The sequence below is a fragment of the Bos indicus genome, chromosome 12, assembly GCF_029378745.1.
Source record: "Bos indicus isolate NIAB-ARS_2022 breed Sahiwal x Tharparkar chromosome 12, NIAB-ARS_B.indTharparkar_mat_pri_1.0, whole genome shotgun sequence".
NCBI lineage: Eukaryota > Metazoa > Chordata > Mammalia > Artiodactyla > Bovidae > Bos > Bos indicus.
In genome coordinates, this window is record NC_091771.1 from 23,030,401 (window position 1) to 23,053,126 (window position 22,726).

A 22,726-nucleotide genomic window follows, 5' to 3' on the forward strand; every position below is an offset into this window, starting at 1 on the left:
TGCCAATTAAGAAGACATGGGTTCGATCACTGGGTCAGGAAGATCCATTGGAAAAGGAAATGGCATTCTCGCCTGGGAAATCCCATGGACAGGGAGGGGAGCCTGGTGGGCTACAGTGCATGGGGTCACAAAGAGTCAGACACGACTGAGAGACTGAGTATATGCACGCACACACACAAAGGGACATAAAGGGAAATAAAGGAGGTCCTACACTACACTCAAACAGTTAAATGACAATACCAGTGATCACTTAACCAGTGATAAGACACACACACACACACATGCACACTCAAAGTATATTCAAAGACACTATAGATAAACCAAAATAAAATACTTAAATGAAATAAAAAGGCTCTTAGCATTTTCATGCTATCATGAGGAATAAATGAAGGGAGAAGGGATTTTGTATTGATTGAAACTTGAAATGATGGTATTTGCTTACAATTAACTGGATTGTTTTCTCTACATAGAGAACGTGGGCTTGAAATAAATACATATTAATGTTTATTTGATACTTTTGAGTTAGACTCTGAAAACCCATACCAGTTAGATGCTGAGTAGCAAAACAGTAAGATGACTGAGGTTTATTTTCTCCTGTGAATTTACAACATTCTTGTAAGTGGCATCAGGCAGATAGTATTTAGAATCATCTTATAGGAGAAAAAATTATGTCTTCAAGAAGTTCAGTGATTCAGAAAATTGTAGATCTAAGATTAAAACCCAACTCATCTTATTTCAAGTACGGTAATCATGAAAAGGCATTAGTTGCATGAAAGAATGGATGGTGGTAATTTAACTTTCCACTTACATTTCAATAGCTTTCAGTTTGATTATCTTTCTTATCACTGAGTCAGTGTAACTCAATTGTTTCACTTTTCCTCACCATTACTAGAAGTATTCATTCATTAGAAGGACTGATGCTGAAGCTGAAACTCCAATACTTTGGCCACCTGACGTGAAGAACTGACTCACTGGAAAAGACCCTGATGCTGGGAGAGACTGAAGGCAGGAGGAGAAGGGGATGACAGAGGATGAGATGGTTGGATGGTATCACCAACACAATGAGTTTGAGTAAGCAGAGTACATCATGCAAAATGCCAGGCTGGATGAAGCACCAGCTGGAATCAAGATTTCTGGGAGAAATATCAATAACCTCAGATATGCAGATGACACTGCCCTTATGACAGAAAGCGAAGAACTAAAGAGCCTCTTGATGAAAGTGAAAGAGGAGAGTGAAAAAGTTGGCTTAAAACTCAACATTCAGAAAACTAAGATCATGGCATCCGGTCCCATCACTTCATGGCAAATAGATGGGGAAACAATAGAAACAGTGAGAAACTTTATTTTGGGGGGCTCCAAAATCACTGTAGATGGTGACTGCAGCCGTGAAACTAAAAGACGCTTGCTCCTTGGAAGAAAAGCTATGACCAACATAGACAGCATATTAAAAAGCAGAGACATTACTCTGCCGACAAAGGTCTGTCTGGTTTTTCCTGTAGTCATGTATGGATGTGAGAGTTGGACTATAAAGAAAGCTGAGTGTGGAAGAATTGATGCTTTTGAACTGTGGTGTTGGAGAAGACTCTTGAGAGTCCCTTGGACTGCAAGGAGATCCAACCAGACCATCCTAAAGGAAATCAGTCCTGAATATTCATTGAAAGGACTGATGGTGAAGCTGAAATTCCAGTACTTTGGCCACCTGATGTGAAGAACCAACTCATTGGAAAAGATCCTGATGCTGGGAAGATTGAAGGCAGGAGGAGAAGGGAACAACAGAGAATGAGATGGTTGGATGGCATCACCTAGTCGATGGACATGAGTTTGAGTCAACTCTGGGAGTTGGTGATGGACGGGGAAGGCTGGCATGCTCCAGTCCATGGGGTCGTGAAGAGTTGGACATGAATGAGTGACTGAACTGAACTGAACTAGAAGTATCACTTCTAGCTCTTCTATTGTCTAGAGTTCAGTTGCTTCATTTTGACTCTAATACCATGAACATTTGTCCTAAAATATTTTTAGACATTTCTTCAGAGGTATTTCAAGAAAGAAACTATTTTATTACATGATACTGAATGATATTTTTATCTAGAGCAGAATTCATCTACTAAATAATTTTCAAAATGATACAAATATTTTGTTTTTAACTAACATTAATTTTTGGTTTATTGCCTTGGTGACTTGGTCATACAGGTGAATATGGCAAAACCCCACTCAGAGCTCAAAAGAACAGCACACAATGAACCAAATGTGAGGAAAGGAAAGCCGACACTCCAGGTGGAGGGAAACACAGGGCAATTTGGTGCAATGCTGCTAGATACTGTTGGTTTAAAGTTAACCTTTTCATTCCCATGCTGACACAAACTCTCCATCTTTTGCTACACGTCTGCCTGTTCCATGCTGAAGGAGACCTCGGGGCTCTTGTAGCTGAGTAGTGTGTCTGTGATACACATGGATGTTTTGAATCAAGAAGTTCATCAGAACCATGGGCCTCACCTGCCCAACATAGGCCAACTCTGAGACTGACTGACACGGTTCCTTCTTCCTATGTAGTGTATTAAAAATAGCAATAAACTTGGAGTCAGAAAGCCTGAGCTTGATATAGTGGACATCTATTGGTTGCTCTAATGTTGTCCATGTGAGAATTTAAAATATTTCAATACAAAAACCAAGAGATGACTGGGTACAAATTAACCCTAATCTTTAGCACAATTAATTAGCATTTTGAGACTCTCTAATCAAGCCTCTACATGCCACTCGCAGAAGTGGTTACCCGCTTCCCCTGTGCTTGTGTGAAAGTGCACTAGAGGATCTACTGAGTAGCATAAAATACATCAGTAATAATTTGTTGCTGGTGAAACGTGTGATGCTCAAATCGGGTGAGGCCGATTAGGAGTGCAGTACAGTCGTTTCCAGAAGTGAAGTGATAAAAATCTAGCAGGTCAGGTAGTTCTGCCATGTGCCAACTGGAAGACAAGAACATAAAAAACAATCAAATGCTTAGGAATACATTTAATGAAGGAGGTGAAAGGTCTGTACAATAAGAATGACAAAACACTGATGAAAGTATTGAAAAGGATGCAAATAAATGAAAAGATATTCCACACTCATGTGCTAGAAGAATCAATATTGTTAAAATGCCCATACTACCCAAAGTGAGCTACAAGGTCAGTGCAATCTCTATAAAAATTCCAATGGAATTTTTCACAGAAATATTTTTAAAAATCCCCAAATTCATATGAAATCACAAAGGATCTTGAATAATAAAAACCATTTTGAGCAGGAAGAACAATTAGAGGCATCACACTTCCTGATTTCAAAATAAATTACAAAGCTACAGTAATCAAAACAGTATAATACCAGAATTTTTTAAAAAGATGCATGAAAATGTGTTCAACGTCACTAATCAAAACCTCAATGAGTCATCATCTTATACCTGTGAGATGGCTATCATCAAAAAGACAAAAGACAAGCATTGGTGAAGATGTGGAGAAAAGGGAATGTAAATTAGTACAGACATGGAAAATGGTATAGCAGTTCCTCAAAACAAAAAAAAACACAAAAACTATCACATGGCCCAGTAACCCCATTTCTGGGTATATCCAAAAGAAATAAAACCAGAACCTTGAAGAAATACCCGCACTCCTATGTCCAGTTCAGCATTATTCATAATAGCTCAGATATAGGAACAACCCAAGTGTCTATTGATGGATGAATGATTAAGAATATGTGGTTTAAATATATACAGTGGAACATTTTTTTTTAAAAAAAAGAAGGAAATCCTGTTATTTGTGACAACATGGATGAAGCTGGGGGACATTAAGTGAAATAAATCACTCAGAGAACAACAAATACTGCATAATGTGGCGTACACGGAATCTCCAAAAATTGGGTTCATAGATGCAGAGAGTAGAAGGGTGGTTGCCAGGGACTGGGGATGGGGTAAACGGGGAGATGATGGGCAAAGGGGGCAGAGTTAATCATGGAGGATGAGTAAGCTCTGTCAATCGAATGTACACCATGGTGACTCCAGTTAATAACACTGCATTGTGGGACTCACCCAGAGGTCCACTGGTTAAGAATTTACCTTGCAATGCACGGGATGCAGGTTCAATTCCTGGTCAGGGAACTAAGATCTCACGTGCCGTGGAGCAACTAAACCTACGTGCCACAACCAGAGAGCCTGTGCACCACAACAAAAGATCCCGCATGAGACAACAAAGATCCCACGTGCTGCAACTAAGACCTGGTGCGGCCAGATACACGAATACTAATAATAATACTGTATTGTGTACTTGTAATTTGCTAAGAGAGTAGATCTTAAGTATTCTACCATTCACCCACACGCCCCCATCACACACACAAATGTTAACTCAGTGAGGTGATTGAAATGTTAATTAACTTGATTGTGGTAATCATTTCACAAATTATACTTGTATCAAAACATCACGTTTACACCATAAATATACACAATTTTTATTTGTCAATTATACCTCAATCAAGCTGGGGTGAAAAAAAAGAGAGAGAGAGACCAAATTTAAAGTCAATTTGCACATGATACCTGGGAAAATCTCCTGTTTCTGCCTCTAGGCTCACAAAGTAGTTGCCTGTGTCTTAACTGTATTTCTCACCACTTTACTATGCTTATGCCTCTACATCTCTCTACCCCTTTGAGAGAAGATTTCAGCAAGGGCAAGGGCAAGGGACTCCTGATCCCCAGCACCTGTTTGGCACATGGTTAGACGTGATACATGTGTCTCCAGGCATGAGCAATGGATGGTCTCTAAGCAGTATAACAGGCATTCCTGGTAGCTCAGTGGTAAAGAAGCCGCCTGCAAGTGAAGGAGATGCAGGTTTAATCCCTGGGTTGGGAAGATCCCCTGGAGAAGGAAATGGAACCCGCTCCGGTATTCTTGCCTGGGAAATCCCATGGACAGAGGAGCCTGGCGGGCTACAATCCATGGGGTTGCAAAGAGTCGGACACAACTTAGCAACTGAGCATGCACACAAGCAGTATAGCACCTGGAAGAGAGTGTTTCTGCTGTCTGATGGTCCTACATCCAAAACCAGCCCAGCCACTCTTATAAACTCTTTAGTCCACCTATTCATTTGTAATAATGGGTTACAGGCTTACGGCTTTATTATAATAACTTAAGTATCAATACTTTAACATTACACCTGGCAGTAATTGGCATGCACATTGCATATGACTGATTAGGACTAGTTTGTCTGCAATTCATACCTGAAAACCTGAGAATAAATGGAAAAATAATATTCTTAAATCCAGATAGATATATTGTCCATTTTTGACCCAGTCAATCTTAACCACATAGTGAACTAAACTCGTTGTTTAAAATTTCCTAGGGACAGCAGCACAGCTGTCTCACGAGTGTGCACATAGTAACCAGAGACCCATACGATGAGCATTTACATACGAAAAAAGTTCCTAAAAATTGACCCACAGGAACCAAAGCACACCAACACTTATGAACATTCTCATTTTTCTTATTCCTTAGGATTTTCTTACCTTTTTCTTTCATTTCAAAAGCAAAATCTATGGGGACTTCCCTGGGGATCCAGTGGTTAAGAGTTCACGCTTCCAATGCAGAGGATGTGCAGGTTCGATCCCTGGTCGGGTAACTAACATCACTTATGCCTTATGGCATGGCAGGAAAAAGAAAGAAAGGGAGGAAGGAAGAAAGAGCAAGAAAAAAAGAAAGAAAAGAAATACACAAAAGCAAAGACACTTTCTTCCCTTCTTCTCTCAAGCCAATTGCCATCTAGGAGTGAATGTGGTTCATGCTTCTTAAGCTTTAAAACTCTGATAATGATTATTTCAGAGATTGTATTGGGTCCAATAGACTGTTTTATCTACCTTGGAGAAGCTGAAAATTTATATGAAGCTCAACAACTGAAAGGCTAGTAGTGTCATAAAATATGAAAATGAAGACAGAGAGACAAAGGAAAACCATCTCTGGAAGCTGGAAAGTAGGACGTTTTCAACTGAAGAAGATTCGAAAGTGGTTGCTTTCAGAAGATATTAAACCTGACCCCTGATTTCATCAGGACTGTGCTCCAAAGGGATCCTTCCACTAGAAAGCCACAGACCAAGTAAACATGACAGAGATTGCCATTCCCCTTGTCACTCAGAAGAGCCATCTGCTCCTGAGTTAAAGTCATTTTCTATTAAATTCACCAGCATGCTAATTAAAGAATGGCTGGAGGATGCTGGAGCTGCCAGATGCTATGAAGATATATCACTGTCTTTTTATACGGTTAGGCAAACGTTTAATTAAACCTGCAGCTGCTGTGTGTCTGCTCAACCCACCAACACAGCTAAACCTCATTTACCTGAGAAAATCATTTCATATTAGTGTCTTCCAAGAGGTAAAACAACTTAAAACAGACTTTGCTGAAATATTTAATGCCTTTGTACATGATTTAATTAAACGCATCAGTAATTACATCAGGGCAACTTGAACCTGACTTTCCCTGGGGTTCCTGTTGTGTCTTCTGATAGCTAATCAGATGTCTCCTCAATGGTACCCTTCTTTGGAGGAATAGAATTACAGGAAGTCTAAGTACAGGCGTGGATGCTCAGCCTGTCTCTATTACATTTTACTTGGGCATATGAGTTTTAATGCATTTAAAAGGCCTCTTTGGAAAGAAAGTTAGAGAAATCCAAGAGGAGATGGCAACGAAACACAGAGCCAGAATTTTCTTGCTCTAGAATTCCTGCTTATGACTAACAGAGTCATTAGCCAGCACTGTGGGCCTGTCCTGACCACTCTCTTTAAGAAAATTTGCAGTTATTTTCTTTGACCAACAAAATAAAGTTTTGTTTGCATTTTCAATTTATGCCCATTCTTCTTTTTCATTGAGTACCATATTGTGATCATCAGTGGATTTTAGCTGGAAATCATGCTGCATATGACAAAATTCAAAACCAAATCTTAATTCATAATGGATCCTGACTTCAGGTCAAGAAGAAGATCATGTCTGAACTGAGAGCCTTGTAGACTGGATATCGTCTCTCTCTCTTTTTTTCAAATTAATTTATTTAGTTGGCTGTGTCAAGTCTTAGTTCAGTCGTTCAGTCGTGTAGGACTCTTTGCAACCCCATGAACTGTAGCACACCAGGCGGACTGCAGCACGCCAGGCCTCCCTGTCCATCACCAACCCCCAGAGCTCACTCAAACTTATGTCCATCACGTCGGTGATGCCATCCAACCATCTCATCCTCTGTCGTCCCCTTCTCCTCCTGCCTTCAATCTTTCCCATCATCAGGGTCTTTTCCAATGAGTCAGTTCTTTGCATCAGGTGGCCAAAGTATTGGAGTTTCAGCTTCAGCATCAGTCCTCCCAAGGAATATTGAGGACTGATCTCCTTTAGGTTGGACTGGTTGGATCTCCTTGCAGTCCAAGGGACTCTCGAGAGTCTTTTCCAACACTGCAGTTCAGAAGCATCAATTCTTCAGTGCTCAGCCTTCTTTATAGTCTCAGTTGCAGCATCCCAGATCTCCCACTGTGGAGCGCGGACTCTAGCTGTGGTGCAAGGGCTTAGTTGCTCTGAAGCCTGTGGGATCTTAGTTCCCTGAGCAGGGATTGAACCCACGTACGCTGCATTGCAAGGCAGGTTCTTGACCACTGGACCACTGGGAAGTCCCTGGATGTAGGCTCTTTCATTGATCGGTTTTTAAGGATCACACACAGTGCAAAGTGAGGAAGAAAGGGGTTAGAGGTCTGCTGAGAGTCAAGCTTCAGCTGCAGCCTGCTTTGCCTCCTTGCTTGGCCGGTCCTACAGTGCCAGAACAGCAAAGCTGGTGAGCTGGTTTGCCCAAAAGAAGCAGGGGCAGAATACAACAGCCAAAGAGGACCTTCATCCGCCTGGATTCGTGCTGCAAATCTAAGCCAACGAGTTTTGGATTCTATTGGCTCTCTCTTGCCAGTATGCTTGGTCTCCTACAAAGGCCTAGCCAAGCACAACTGAACCATCAGTTTCCTTCAGACTTCCCAACAGAGGCCATTTCCCTCCTGGAGGAGCTGGGGAGAAACATCCAGGTACCATTTCGATGGGTCAGATTCTGGATGTTCCATTGATGGGGTGGCACATTGAACTTTGTGGTTTTCTTTCTTGCTAAAACTGTGGAAAATTCTGAAAGAGATGGGAATACCAGAACACCTGATCTGCCTCTTGAGAAATTTGTATGCAGGTCAGGAAGCAACAGTTAGAACTGGACATGGAACAACAGACTGGTTCCAAATAGGAAAAGGAGTTCGTCAAGGCTGTATATTGTCTCCCTGCTTGTTTAACTTCTATGCAGAGTACATCATGAGAAACGCTGGGCTGGAAGAAACACAAGCTGGAATCAAGATTGCCGGGAGAAATATCAATAACCTCAGATATGCAGATGACATCACCCTTATGGCAGAAAGTGAAGAGGAACTCAAAAGCCTCTTGATGAAAGTGAAAGTGGAGAGTGAAAAAGTTGGCTTAAAGCTCAACATTCAGAAAACGAAGATCATGGCATCCGGTCCCACCACTTCATGGGAAATAGATGGGGAAACAGTGGAAACAGTGTCAGACTTTATTTTGGGGGGCTCCAAAATCACTACAGATGGTGATTGCAGCCATGAAATTAAAAGACGCTTACTCCTTGGAAGGAAAGTTATGACCAACCTAGATAGCATATTCAAAAGCAGAGACATTACTTTGCCAACAAAGGTCCGTCTAGTCAAGGCTATGGTTTTTCCTGTGGTCATGTATGGATGTGAGAGTTGGACTGTGAAGAAGGCTGAGCGCCGAAGAATTGATGCTTTTGAAGTGTGGTGTTGGAGAAGACTCTTGAGAGTCCCTTGGACTGCAAGGAGATCCAACCAGTCCATTCTGAAAGAGATCAGCCCTGGGATTTCTTTGGAAGGAATGATGCTAAAGCTGAGACTCCAGTACTTTGGCCACCTGATGCGAAGAGTTGACTCATTGGAAAAGACTCTGATGCTGGGAGGGATTGGGGGCAGGAGGAGAAGGGGACGACAGAGGATGAGATGGCTGGATGGCATCACTGACTCGATGGACGTGAGTCTCAGTGTACTCCGGGAGTTGGTGATGGACAGGGAGGCCTGGCATGCTGTGATTCATGGGGTCGCAAAGAGTCGGACACGACTGAGCGACTGATCTGATCTGATCTGAAGGAGTCTGAGGGAGTTTGTTTAGAGAAAATGTGTGACATCAGAAGTTTGATGAAGTAAATATTTTATCACTCAAGTAATGAGATGCCCGGTGCCTCACCAACTGCCCTGGACTGATACTTGTTGTTTAGTCACTCAGCGGTGTCCAGCTGTTTGCGACCCAATGGACCATAAGCCCGCCAGGCTCCTCTGTCCATGGGATTCGCCAGGCAAGAATACTGGAGTGGGTTGCCATGCCTTCCTCCAGGGGCTCTTCCCAACCCAGGGATCCCCCAAATAAAAAAGAGCTCCTAAGGGTAAGAGCTGAGGATCCAGTACAGGAGACACAAAGGGGCAGCATGAGACAGTGGAGTAAGAACCTAAAGGCAGAGCACTGACTTGTGAGCCTGCAGCACCCTGGCACGGGTTTTGTTTCACTGTAATAGTGTCGAACTGCATGAGTCTGACATTAGTGGAACTTGCCTTTTCTATTTTGAGTCTGTTGTTGCTGTTGCTTGCATTTATTTTTAAGAGGAATATTCACCATCCTATAACCAGGCTGGCTACGTACTGACAGCATGGACCACGACCCATTAACCTATTGTTCTCCTCCTTATTCTTTATTTAGGAATAAACGAGTGCAATTGTGTATTAACACATATATGTGGAATGTAGAAAAATGGTACAGACGAACCTATTAGCAAAGCAGAAATAGAGACATAGATGCACAGCACAAACATATGAACACCAAGTGGGGAAAGAATGGTGGGATGAATTTGGGAGATTGGGATTGATGTATATACATCACTGATACAATGGATAAAATAGGTAACTGATGAGAAACATACTGTATGACACAGGGAGCTCTACTCAGTGCTCTGTGGTGACCTAAATGGGAAGGAAATCCCAAAAGGGGGATATATGTTTACATATGGCTGACTCACTTTGCTGAACAGCAGAAACTAACACAATGCTGTAAACCAACTATGCCCCAATACAAATTTTAGAATAAATAAATAAATGTAACTTTGTACTGCAAAAAGAAAAAAAAGGAATAAACTAGTGCCCAAACTGAGAAGGCAAGACACACAGAATTAATGTGGGGTTTCCTTTAAGCAAGTTGATGGGGAAATGTTACAGAATCATTGCCTACTTGGTCCGTTTTATATTAGTCTTCAAAGTGTCCTCCTTTCTGAATATTCAATTGATTCTCCAAATTAAAAGAATCAGACAACCAGTTAGGAGGTTACAGCTTGACTTGGGCCTTTCTGGTTTCAAATTTACAGTTTACGGCAACCTTCCCGTTGGCAACAGTCCAAGAAAATGGTGCTGTGAACGCAGCTGCCTGGGGTATCTGCCATGGACATATGCTGGACTTAACGATATTAAATCCAAGGCTCTAAACACAGATAGGTTTGCCACCTGTTCTTCCATGGGGATCAACTGAGCCAGGTAAATTCTCTCTGGAGAGAAACTGAAAAGTGGAGAAAGGAAATATTCCTTCTAAAAACACACTAAGTAAACTGGTTTTTCAGATTCGTGAAAACCTAATTCATTACAAAAATTAAGTTATTTGTGGTGACATAAATAAAGAGCTATTTACTATCCTGTGAGTCAACCAAAGAGGAAAAACATTAGTTACCAATGTTAACAGTCAATTACAGGAAAGTAATTGCAAGTACATTGTAACAATATTTTGCTCTTAATTTATAAACATGGCACTTATAGATGTCTACTTAGGAGGAAATGGCCTTTGATTGATTTCACAGCAGAGGGGTTATTCGTTTTCACTTTTGTCAGATGACTGGTTGTGGCTAAGAATGAAATTTGTGACTTTGTACTATGACAGACTGATTGAGCTTGGCCTTATTGTGCCAAACACTAAGAAGTTGAAACGTAGTGTCCAGAAAAGTCAGTTTGTAGACAAACTGTTATGTGTGTTTTCAGGGAGGCTCCCAGTCCCTGTTCTCAACTATATCCAGAAGTATTAATTAATTAGCTACTAGCTAGCAGGAGTTGTATAAGACACGGGTTAGATCTCTGGGTTGGGAAGATCCCCCAGAGAAGGGTGTGGCAACCCACTCCAGTATTCCTGCCAGGAGAGTCCCAGGGACAGAGGAGCCCGGTGGGCTACAGTCCATAGGGTCCCAAAGAGTCAGACACGCCTCAAGTGATTTAGCATACACGTTAATTAATTAGCTACTAATTAACTAGAAGTAGCTAGATTAGATGGGATGTGTATTAATTTGGTGACGCTGCCATAACAAAATACCACAGACTGCTTGATTTCAACAACAGAAATTTGTTTTCTCACAGCTCTGGAGGCTGGGAATCCAAGATAAGGATCCCAGGATGATCGACGTGTGGTGAGAGCTCTTTTGCTAGTATTCAGACAGCTGATTCTGTGTTCTAACACAGGAGAGAGAGAATCTTGTGTCTTTTTTATAAGGACACAAGTGCTTATAAAGGGGTGCTCGACCTCATCTAAACCTGATTAACTCCCAAAGACCTCATCTCCTAATAGCATCACACTGAAGGTTAGAGCTTCAACATATGGATATTAGGGCAACACAGTTCAGCCCATAGCAGTAAGAATGAGAGATTTATCAATGCACTCTCAACTCATTTGTGTTCTTACCTTTCAGTAATCATTCTTGAACACTATTATGAGCATACAGAGAATGTATAAATGATTAAAGCACACGTTTCCTAACCTTGAATAGCACATAACCTGGTGAGGAAGTTAGACATGAAAATGAAAAATCACAATAGGATGTGACAATTATTATAAGAAATGTAAGAGGGAATATGCAGGCTCTATTCCAGTGCAGTAGATTGGCTCATCATTAGCCCCTCTGAATTGAACTGAGAACCAGCTACATGGCAGGCAATGTCCTCAGCACTCAGAATATATTAATAAAGATAAATAGACTATTAGCTTAGCCTGAAAGGTCCAGGGAAGATTTCTTGGAGAGACTGTGGTGCCTGTGCACCTTACACGATGAGAAAGAATTATTCAACTTGCAAAGTGAGTGATGGGCATTCCCGGCATGAGAAGAGAGTGCGCACATGCAATGGTGTGGCACTGGGGCGCAGCTCACTGGACAAGGTGGGTGGGTCTCAAGATACAGGCATGAGAACGGCTGGTGTGGATCATACGGTGAGGAGGGAAGCGAGGTGGTAAGAAATGGTCAGATTCTGGATCTATTTTGAGATAGACTTATCCACTTGGATATGTAAGAGATATGTCAAAGACAAACCAAAGATTTTTGTTCTGAGAAACTAGAAGAAAAGACTTATTATCTACATAAATGGAGGCTTGTAGAAGGAAAAGGTGTGTAGGAAGGGGCTGGCTGAAAATCTGGAGGAGGGTCATTTAGGCTTTCTTGAGTGGACTTGGGACTGAAAAAGAATCAAGATTGAGGCACTCTTGAGGGAGCAGAAGTGCCAGAAGCTGTGGACTAATTAGATGAGGAAGAAGGGAGAGAGTGGAGTCTAGGATGACAGTCTGACTGAAGTGGACAGTGTGGTCTTCCCCCAGGACAGAGAGTACAGGGCAGGGAGCTTGTTGTGAGAGACACCAAACTCCACCTGGTACGGGTGATATTTAAAGGGCCTGTGAGACATCCAGGTGAAGATGCCCGTAAGGCCTCTGGACCAAAGGAGAAAGAGCGCCAGAAATGTGGGTCTTTCGTATCAGTGGTGGAAACTGAAGCAATGAGGTGGATGACAGATCACGTAGAGATGGAAGAGAAAGCAAAAAGAGGCGATATAAGGACAGAACTGTACACAACATTTAAAGAGAAGAAGAACCTAAAGAGCATCAATTCTTAGTCCCAACTGAAGAAAACTACATACTGTCTGTTTAGAAGAGTCATCAGAGACTTAGAAATTGAGTCAGATTTTTATAATAATAAGACAAAGAATTAGATTTCAAAGATCAAGAGGAAGTTCTACTAAAGCCTACTATGCTTTATAATTGAGAAATCTAGGTTATCTTGATTTAAGAAAATATTTTAAGGCTTTTAATTAAATATATTATAGAAAAGTGTATGATGTCTCATAAAAATAAAGTTTGATATTTTTTCATAAACTGAACACACTCATTTAACCAGAACCTAGAAAAAGAAATTGCAAATTTACTGACACTTCAGAAGACCTTCCTTGTGCTTCCATCTACTTACTATTCCTCAAGGCGACAATTACTCTTACTTCTAACAGCTCAATTTTAGACAGTTTATGTAGGGCAACACAATTCAGTCCATAGCAGTTAGCACAAAAGACTTATAAAAGGAATCATACATTATCTATTCTCTTGTATGTTCAACTTTATGCCTGAGAGATTCATCTGTATGTGTATACACACACACACACATAAATATATATATCATCCATTTATCTCCATATGATATTCCATTGAGTGGATATTCCATGATACAGTCTTCACTTTTTAAAGTCAATGGGCATTTGGGTAGCTTCCAGTTTGGGGCTACATAATGCTATTAATATTCTAGATTATGCCTTTTGATGACTATTTTATAGGAATGGACTTATTGGATCATAAGACATGCCTACATTCAGCTTTACTTTTTCCAAGTGGTAGTGCCAGTTTACATTCAAGCAGCAATGTATGAGTTCCAGTTAAACTGAAAGCTTTCAAACAGAGAACATGTTGCAGTTGACTGTCTTCACTGAGAATAAAATGTCCAAATCTCCAAACTAGAGAATACAATGTTTTTTCGTTTTAATTTTCTATTGGCTAAACAACTAGTGATGGCAATAGATCTGGGACTATGTGTATAATTTGTATTAATTTATTAGTAAACTATAACCCTTGTCTTATACCTAAACTCTGACTTTCTCAAAGCCTAACTCAAAGTTACTGTTTCCATAAGGTTTATCCTGAAATCAACAACAATGTCATTCATGTAAACTCTTTTTCACTTTATACTGTTTATATTCCAACTCATATTTTGGTTATATTGTGTATCTTATCATCTCTGATTGATTACTGGTTTGAGGGCTGGAATTGTACTTAAAAAAAAAATTGTCTACTCCATATGGGCTTTTGCTCATAAAGGGAGATTTTCACTTACTTGTTCAGTGAATAAATAATGTTCACGTTTATGATGATGAGTCCCACTCGTTTATTTCTAACATCGCTGTGTGTCAGTGTTGCTTTACCTTAGAGAACAAATGACTAAAGACTCGATTTCATAACATTTTAGTTTGAAGCTCCTCTCCAACTAGCCTCAGGGAGCAGGGTGTGGGAAGGAATGTAGAGGAAAGGCAGAAAGTCAAGTAATTTTTATTGTTCAGAGGAATGCAGTGCAATATGCTCTCTCGGAGCTCTGGGAATTTAAGTATCAGAGGGATTGCTGGCAGCTTGGGTTTGCATATGCAGCACTGTTGGGGAATGCTCATATGGTGTGCGATTGTGCGGTGCCTGGAACTGACAGCACCATCTGTTCCTTGCTTTATTGCGCACTGAGACTTAGCCTCACTCTCCAAATGAGCACACTTGCCTGTACACACATACACGCACATACACACACAGAACCCAACCTCTACTCCAGCCTAAACAGAAAACACTTGACTGACTTTCCATTGCAGGTTTCCATCTCAGCAGGAAATTCAGATGAGTCAGGTATCTGAATACTGCCAGAGTGGGGTCCTCTGGTTTTTCATGGGGAACTGTGAGGTCCAAGTGGCTAGGGAACCAGCAATCGCCTCATGCAAAGCCACTCAGCATGGAAGATGAGTTATAATGACAGATGGCACTAGTCAAAAAAAAAAATCAGCTCTAGAGAAAGAAACATGCAGGAGGGGTATCGGTAGTATGAGTATAAAAGTCAGACATGGGAGACGTAATAAAATTGTAGTAGGAGATTGTCAAAACAATTTTTAAGAATTGTTAAGAACAATTTTGTTGAGTATACTGTATATCTATCCATTGTTTAGAAACAGTAGTTATTCGCTCATATCATCAACTACAGAAAAACAGTAGAGCTTGATGTTCCACAGATGCAACTGTGTTGTAAGAGATCACGTGCCCAAAACAGAAACGCAGAAGGTGAGCAATGTGATTAATGAGCCGGAGGTGCAGAGAACATATGTCCAGTATTTTCTGTGATTGTCTCAATTTTAGGTAATCTTATTTTTAAAAAATGACTGAAAGTGACAATATTTAATCACACAGTTTAATGTATATACAATGGTAATTCTTTTTGTTTTTATTAATTTTTATTAGACTACAATTGCTTTATAATGTTGTGTTAGTCTCTGTTGTACAGCAGAGTGAATCAGCTACATGTACATATATATCCCCCCTCTTTTTTGGATTTCCTTCCCAGTTAGGTCACCACAGAGCATTGAGTAGAGTTCCCTTGATGCATGGAACGTTTTATATGAAAAGTGTTACACAATTGTTAAGTCTTTTCCCATAAAAATTTTTCACAAATCAAAAGGAGTCCTTTTTTTTTTTTTTTTCAGAAGAGGAATCTTGGTTTTAGATTCAGAAAGTACAGCCGTCATAATGATGGCCTTGAGAATATGGAGATGGATATCAGTGTCAGTGTATGCGTGTGGGCAGAGCAAGGATCGCTTTCAGCAGGATATTTGAATTATCCAAAAAAAAAATCTCCCATTACAAAACACAGAGAAATAATGGACAAGACACAAATACTCTTTCCAGTGTGTTCACTGAGCTTGTAAGACAGTAAGAAGCAATTCCTCTGTGACCAAAATGAAAAGGAAACTGAAAACCTTCGAGGGAAGCTTGTAAGCTAAACCGGTGGGAGATTCCTTTTTTGGAGGAAGGAGGAACTTTCAGAGCCTCTCAGCTTCTATTTTATGTTCCCAAAAGACTAGACCCTGGGTAGCCTGGAGAAATGTTTAAGTCCGAACAGGGTATCTGCATAGTTTCAAAGTGTCTCCCTGCAAATATGCAGCAATTTACAAAGGGAAAAGTAGTAAGTTTACAGAAGAGCTTCCTGGCAGGTGTCACCTTAGCCAAGTGATCATGGTTGATACGATGATCACTCCATACTGACATCAGGTACCCCTGATAACAGTGCATTGGGGAAGGAACGTCGCTTCTGTCCAGTCCTTCCCAACAAGGCAGGACTTCAGCATGAGAAAACATTGAACAAATCCAAAGTGAGGGACATTCCACAAAATAACTGTGCATGAAAAGTATCAAAGTCATAAAAGACAAGAGAAGAAGGAGGCACCGTCAGATTGGAGGTGACGGGGCAGATGCGACCACTACATCTAATGTGAGATCCTGGGTCACAGCCTAGAGCAGAAAAAATGACATTAATGGAAACCCTGGTGAATCTGGTTGTATCTTATTTATTTTATTAACTTCAGTTAATAATATTATAGCAGGGTTAATTTCTATTCTTTTGATAAATGTACTGTGCTCATGAAAGATGCTCAGGTAAGGCAAAGGTGTATACGGTTAGGAAAGACGGTCATCTGAAGACAAAGAGAGTGTAAAAACACTGTACAGTTTTTGTAATTCTTGAGAGCTAAAATTATCTCCAAAAAATTAACTGTTACAAAAGGGAAAAAAAACCCCACAGGTATCAATGACCCAGTGTATCTCCTTGAGTTTATAAAGGGGATCAGGAGAAAAAACTGAAACAAGGAAGATGAGATGGGGAATAGAAGGCCATTAAATTATGACTAGAAGAATTTATTAAATTCAACTCATCTGATGGGCTGGCAGGGCCTTTTTTGCTACCTCTTTGACTATGTCAGATTGTGTAAGAAGGTGTGTGGACACAGAGCCCATTCACCCCTTCCACTTGCTGGGGTCCCCCGTTAAGTGACAAATCCTGCTAATGAAAAGGCAGACCTCCACAGAAAGCTGTCAGAAAGCAGGTACCGTCCAGATCCGGGTGGCTGGAGATCTCCTGGAAACAGCTCCTGCCTCCTTTCACACTCTGCCCTGGGCATGGTGACTTTAATGGAACCATAAAAGTAACAAGGCATTAAACGAGCCTCAGGCTAAAAAGCCTGGAAAAGTGAAAGCGGGAGGAAATATTCAAATTAATCTAATCCAACTAATGATACATTCAATCAATGGAAATCAATTACTCCAGGGTTTATGTTCTTTAATACTCCTGAGGCTCTTTTATAGTTTAGAGAGAATATAAGAAAATATAAAGCAAAATCTGATTGAAATCTACAGAAAATAAACAAATTCATATTTCTCCCACTAAATAATAGCTCAAGGAGATGAAAAAAATTAAATAAAATTCAAATAATGCAATTAGCAAGCTTTATCTAATGACAACAGAGAATTCTCACTCTTCAGAAGCATAAATGGAGCTTAACAACATTGATCATATACATGGTTAAAAACCCTGTCTAAATATACCAGATAGTCTGTATCAAACAATACTTTCTCCGTCCATTACACAATTAAGTTAGAAATCAGAAATGCAAAGATAAAGTCCTTCATAATTATAAATTTAAGAACAGACTTCAAAGAAGAGTCATTATGGAAATAAAGTATTTGGAACCAAATTATAATTAAGATACTACCTATGAAAATTTGGATGGAGATTCATACCATTATGCAGTACAAGCAGAATATTAAAAGAATGAGCTAAGCATACACTTAAGAAGTTATAAAAAGAAGAAAATAAATCCAAAGAGAATGGGAAGAAAGAATAAGAGCCAAAATAGAAAAACCAAGGTATTACAAAAACAATGAACTAAGGCAAACACTGGTTCTTCGGAAAGAGAAATATAGCTCTGGACGTATTGATTTTTTTTGAGAAGGAAATTGCAAATAAGCAAGATAAGGAATGAAAAGAGAACATTACAGACAGAATCAAAGAACACTTGTTGGGGGTGGCCAGAGTATTGTTGCCGTTGTTTAATCACTGAGTCGTGTCTGACTCTTTGCGACCCCATGAACTGTAGCCGCCTGGCTCCTCTGTCCATGGGATTTCCCAGGCAAGAATACTGGTGTGGGTTGCCATTTCCTTCTCCAGGGGATCTTCCTGACCTCAGGATTGAACCTGTGTCTCCTGCATTGCAGGCAGATTCTTTACCACTAAGCCACCTGGGAAGCCCTTGCAAGAGTATTAGGAAGCTCCTATTTTAGCCTCTTTGGGCTTCGGTTTTTTCTTTACCAGCTGCTTCTTTTTGTTTTACTTCATTTGATATTTCGCTCTTCGATGCTGAATATGAATATTCCATTCTTCAGGTATAAGCTCACCTTGCAATCTACAGAGGCTCGTGTTTGTGCAATCTGTACACCTCATCAGACAACAGAAATGCGGACAAAGGAAGACTGAAGTATTCAACCACAGAAGCTCAGAGGGAAGAAAACTCACCCAACCATGGTGCTCATGCATAACCAGACAGGTTATCTGCTCCCAAGCCTCCTCAGACTCATAGCCAGAAAGAGGTTACTTTTCCCCAAGTCAATCTCTGTACTCATCTCCAGGGTACAAATAACAGATCTTAATTTGGGCAGTTTGGGAAAATCTGGGGAAAATTTTTTTATTTTCACTGTGAGGTTCTCATAAGTGCCCAGGAGCTATAGCTATAAAACTCTAAAAATGACTTGAAACAGTGTCTGCAGAAATTCCTGTCCCACTGAAGAGGCATCCCACCTTTGCCAGGAGGGTTTAGAAGATAAGGGACACAGTAGATACCACAGATGCATTCTCAACGTAGGTGTGTTGGGTTCAAATACTACCTCTTCTGTTACGTGCTTTGAGGTTAAAATCTTGATTTCCTGAGGTACATTGTGTCTATCTTTATGTGCTGTTTCTATTTCCCACGCTTTGTGTGACAACTTCCAAAATGATACCAACAGAGGTGTGTCTGAATAATTTTACACTTAGGAAGGGTGTGATTCTTTAATATATAAAATCCATAATGCACAATGCCCTCATTAGGCTCTGCAGACACCTAAAACTTCCACAATGAGAACACATTTTCTCCATAGTGATCTGTCTCTTCACTTTGAAAAATGAGAAAAAGATGGTGAATTGGATGAAATATTAACTCGGCTCACTTGACTATAGGGCAGCATAGCACAGAGACAGACTTTAATTCCCTTCAGAAGTACCTCAATTAATACTCTCAAGGAGGACTTCCCTGGTGGCACAATGGGTAAGAATCTGCCGGCCAATGCAGGGACACATGTTTAATCCCTGCTCGGGGAAGATTCCATAAGCCACAGGGCAACTAAAGCCTGTGCACCATGACCACTGAGCCCATGCTCTAGAGCCCAGGAGCTGCAACTACTGAGCCCCTACACCAAAGCTACCGAAGCCCCCATGCCCCAGAGCTCATGCTTTGCCACAGAGACCACTGGAATGAGAAGCCCTTACACCACAACGAAGACCCCGTGCAGCCAATAAATACATAATTTTTAAAAAATACTCTCAAGGGTAACAGGAAAAAGTATGTTTGGGAAGGATGACTGCCAATTTCTGTGATGCAGCAAAAAATAAAAAGTGCACTTTCAGTTCAGTTCAGTTCAGTCTCTCAGTCGTGTCCGACTCTTTGCGACCCCATGAATTGCAGCACGCCAGGCCTCCCTGTCCATCACCAACTCCCGGAGTTCACTCAGACTCACATCCATCGAGTCAGTGATGCCATCCAGCCATCTCATCCTCTGCCGTCCCCTTCTCCTCCTGCCCCCAATCCCTCCCAGCATCAGTCTTTTCCAATGAGTCAACTCTTTGCATGAGGTAGCCAAAGTACTGGAGTTTCAGCTTTAGCATCATTCCTTCCAAAGAAATCCCAGGACTGATCTCCTTTAGAATGGACTGGTTGGCTCTCCTTGCAGTCCAAGGGACTCTCAAGAGTCTTCTCCAACACCACACTTCAAAAGCATCAGTTCTTTGGCACTCAGCTTTCTTCACAGTCCAACTCTCACATCCATACATGACTACTGGAAAAACCATAGCCTTGACTAGATGGACCTTTGTTGGCAAAGTAATGTCTCTGCTTTTGAATATGCTATCTAGGTTGGTCATAACTTTCCTTCCAAGGAGTAAGCGTCTCTTAATTTCATGGCTGCAGTCACCATCTGCAGTGATTTTGGAGCCCAAAAAATAAAGTCTGACACTGTTTCCACTGTTTCCCCATCTATTTCCCATGAAGTGATGGGACCAGATGCCATGATCTTTGTAAGGTCATTGAATGAATAGTAACTTCAATTCTACCTTGTTTTTGAGGTTAAGTCAATGGTTTTGTGTGTTTTGAATGAGGAATTTATACTAATCACTACCACACTTTTATTGACAATACTTTTATCATGCTACCACATAAAACGCCACAAAATCTCTGTGCCTATGAAAGGTATGTCTTCAAAGTGTAAAGGGAGCGCAAGTGGGATGGAGTCACTTTAGAGAAGAAAGTGGGAAGATACAGGTGGGGAGATAAGAAAAAAGAAAATTTCCCTTCTTCTATGGTACAGTCTCTTGTTTTCCCCAAATAACTGGAAGGAGATGAAACCATAAGGAAAACTAGGGTAAACCCCACTCCGCATTCCAGACTCCCTTCTCTTCCTCTATCAATTATCCTTTCACTGAAAATTTCAAACTCTGTCTTCCTCTCAGCAAATCTTTACTATTCTCTCATGTGAAAACCAGACACATATGTGCATTCAATTCTGTATCTTTTCTAGCTAGCTACCACTCTATGTCTCTTTTTAGGCAAACTTCTTAAAAAAGTAACTGCTCCTTCCTTATCTCTTCTTTACTTCCAGTTGATTTCTCAACCCACAGCAAATTGGCTCATTTTTCCTAATTGTTAAACTGAAATTGCTGTCACTAAAGTTGCTAACAACCTTCTCTTTGCTCACCAAATGGTCATTTCATCTGATGTGTCTTAAGCATGTTTTTAAGTGCTGACCACATCCTCTTCTTGAAGTTATTCTTTTGGCTCCTGTGACTTTGGTCATGTTGCTCTCTCTTGGATTTCTTCCCATCATTCTGGCTGATCCTTTTCCGTGTCCTTTGCTAACTCTTCTCTCTTAAGCTCCTCTTAAAATTTGACTCTTAGACTTTGGTTCTCAGTCTTCTGTTACTCTTTCCACTCTGAGTGACATCACCTACTGGTTTCACTTCCACTTATACGTAAGCAAAGATGTCCCCCAAATTCCTATCCTCAGCCCAGACCTCTTTCCAGAACTCTAGGCTGGGATATACAACTGTCTGTAAGAAATGTGATGATAAATATACCACAAACATCTCAAATTGAAACAATGTCCCAAATTAAGGTCATTGCCATTTTCTCCAAAGTTGTTAAGAATCTTCCATTTCCTTTTCCATAAAACTCAAGTTGGACATCTGGAGTCACTCTTAATCCCTTACTATCTCTCTCTCCATACAGTTCTATGGAATCCAAGTGCCATAGATTCTAAAGTCATTAAGATCACTCATTTTTACTTCCTTCCTTATATCCGATTGCTTTAGTTCAGACCCTCTTTATAGTTGGCCTAAACTATGACAATGATTTGGAGAATCCCTGCCATTGGTCATTTGTGCCTTTTATCTTCCTTCTCAAATATCCTACTTGCAGTGACAATGTTGCTGTTTAGTCACTAAGTCGTGTCTGATTCCTCTGCAACCCCATGGACTATAGCCCATCAGGCTCCTCTGTCCATGGGATTCTCCAGGCAAAAATACTGGAGTGGGTAGCCATTTCCTCCTCCAGGGAATCTTCCCAATCCAGGGACCGAACCCAGGTCTCCTGCATTGAACACAGATTCTTTACCACTGAGCCACTGGAAAAGCCCACAGTGACAATGTGACCTTCCCCAAGTAGTACATCTTACCTTGACATTAAACCTCTGTTTCACATTTGTCAATGTCTCTCCACTTAAGAAGCCTCTAAACATGAGTTCAGGGATGGCTGGTTGGGACTGTTCAGTACGTTGATTTGATGGAAGATGTGGAAGAGAAAGAGAAATGTGTATTTTTTTAAAGTTACGACTAGAAGATTCTAATGCACAGCCAGGTTTGAAATTCTTAGAGGAAGAAGCCAAACCAAATTCCATGGATGAAAGGAAATGAAGCACTCTGCAGGATCCACTCATACTGATGGGAACATGCCCCCCACCATACCTTGTATCTTTCAGGACTGTGGAGAGCTTCTGATTAGGAGAATCCAGTCAACACTCAGCAAGCAGACACAGAGTTCCCTGGTGTCAGGGACTATTACCTGGTCCCTGACTTAATTCTCTGTGCAATCTCCCACCATCTCAAAAAATCTTTTGTTCCAGCCATACTAAGCTATGTATAACCCCCTAAATTTGTTACAGCCCCCAGGTGTTGCAGTAGTAAAGAATCTGCCTGCCAATGAACAAGAGACCCAGGTTCCATCCCTGGGTCGGGAAGAGTCCCTTGAGAAGGAAATGGCAATCCACTCCAGTATTCTTGCCTTGAAAATCCCATGGACAGAGGAGCTGGTGGGCTACAATCCATGGGGTCACAAAGAGTCGGACACGACTAAGCACCCATGCAGGTTCGTTATGCGATTTTGTCCCTATATATTTTTGCAGATTCTTTCCCTGGTTCTGG

General features: G+C 40.9%; 1 protein-coding gene across 2 annotated transcripts in view; it reads right to left on the reverse strand.

Annotated features, from left to right (window-relative positions):
- Positions 1 to 2,066: 2,066 nt before the first annotated feature.
- The window catches only part of NHLRC3 (NHL repeat containing 3), a 41,257-nt gene continuing 20,597 nt past the window's right edge, over positions 2,067 to 22,726 (reverse strand). For both annotated transcript variants that reach the window (XM_070800165.1, XM_019971367.2), the window contains one exon: positions 2,067 to 2,963. In XM_070800165.1, the coding sequence (XP_070656266.1) occupies positions 2,810 to 2,963 (154 nt within the window). In that variant the 3' untranslated portion in view covers positions 2,067 to 2,809. The remainder of the gene's footprint in view (positions 2,964 to 22,726) is intronic.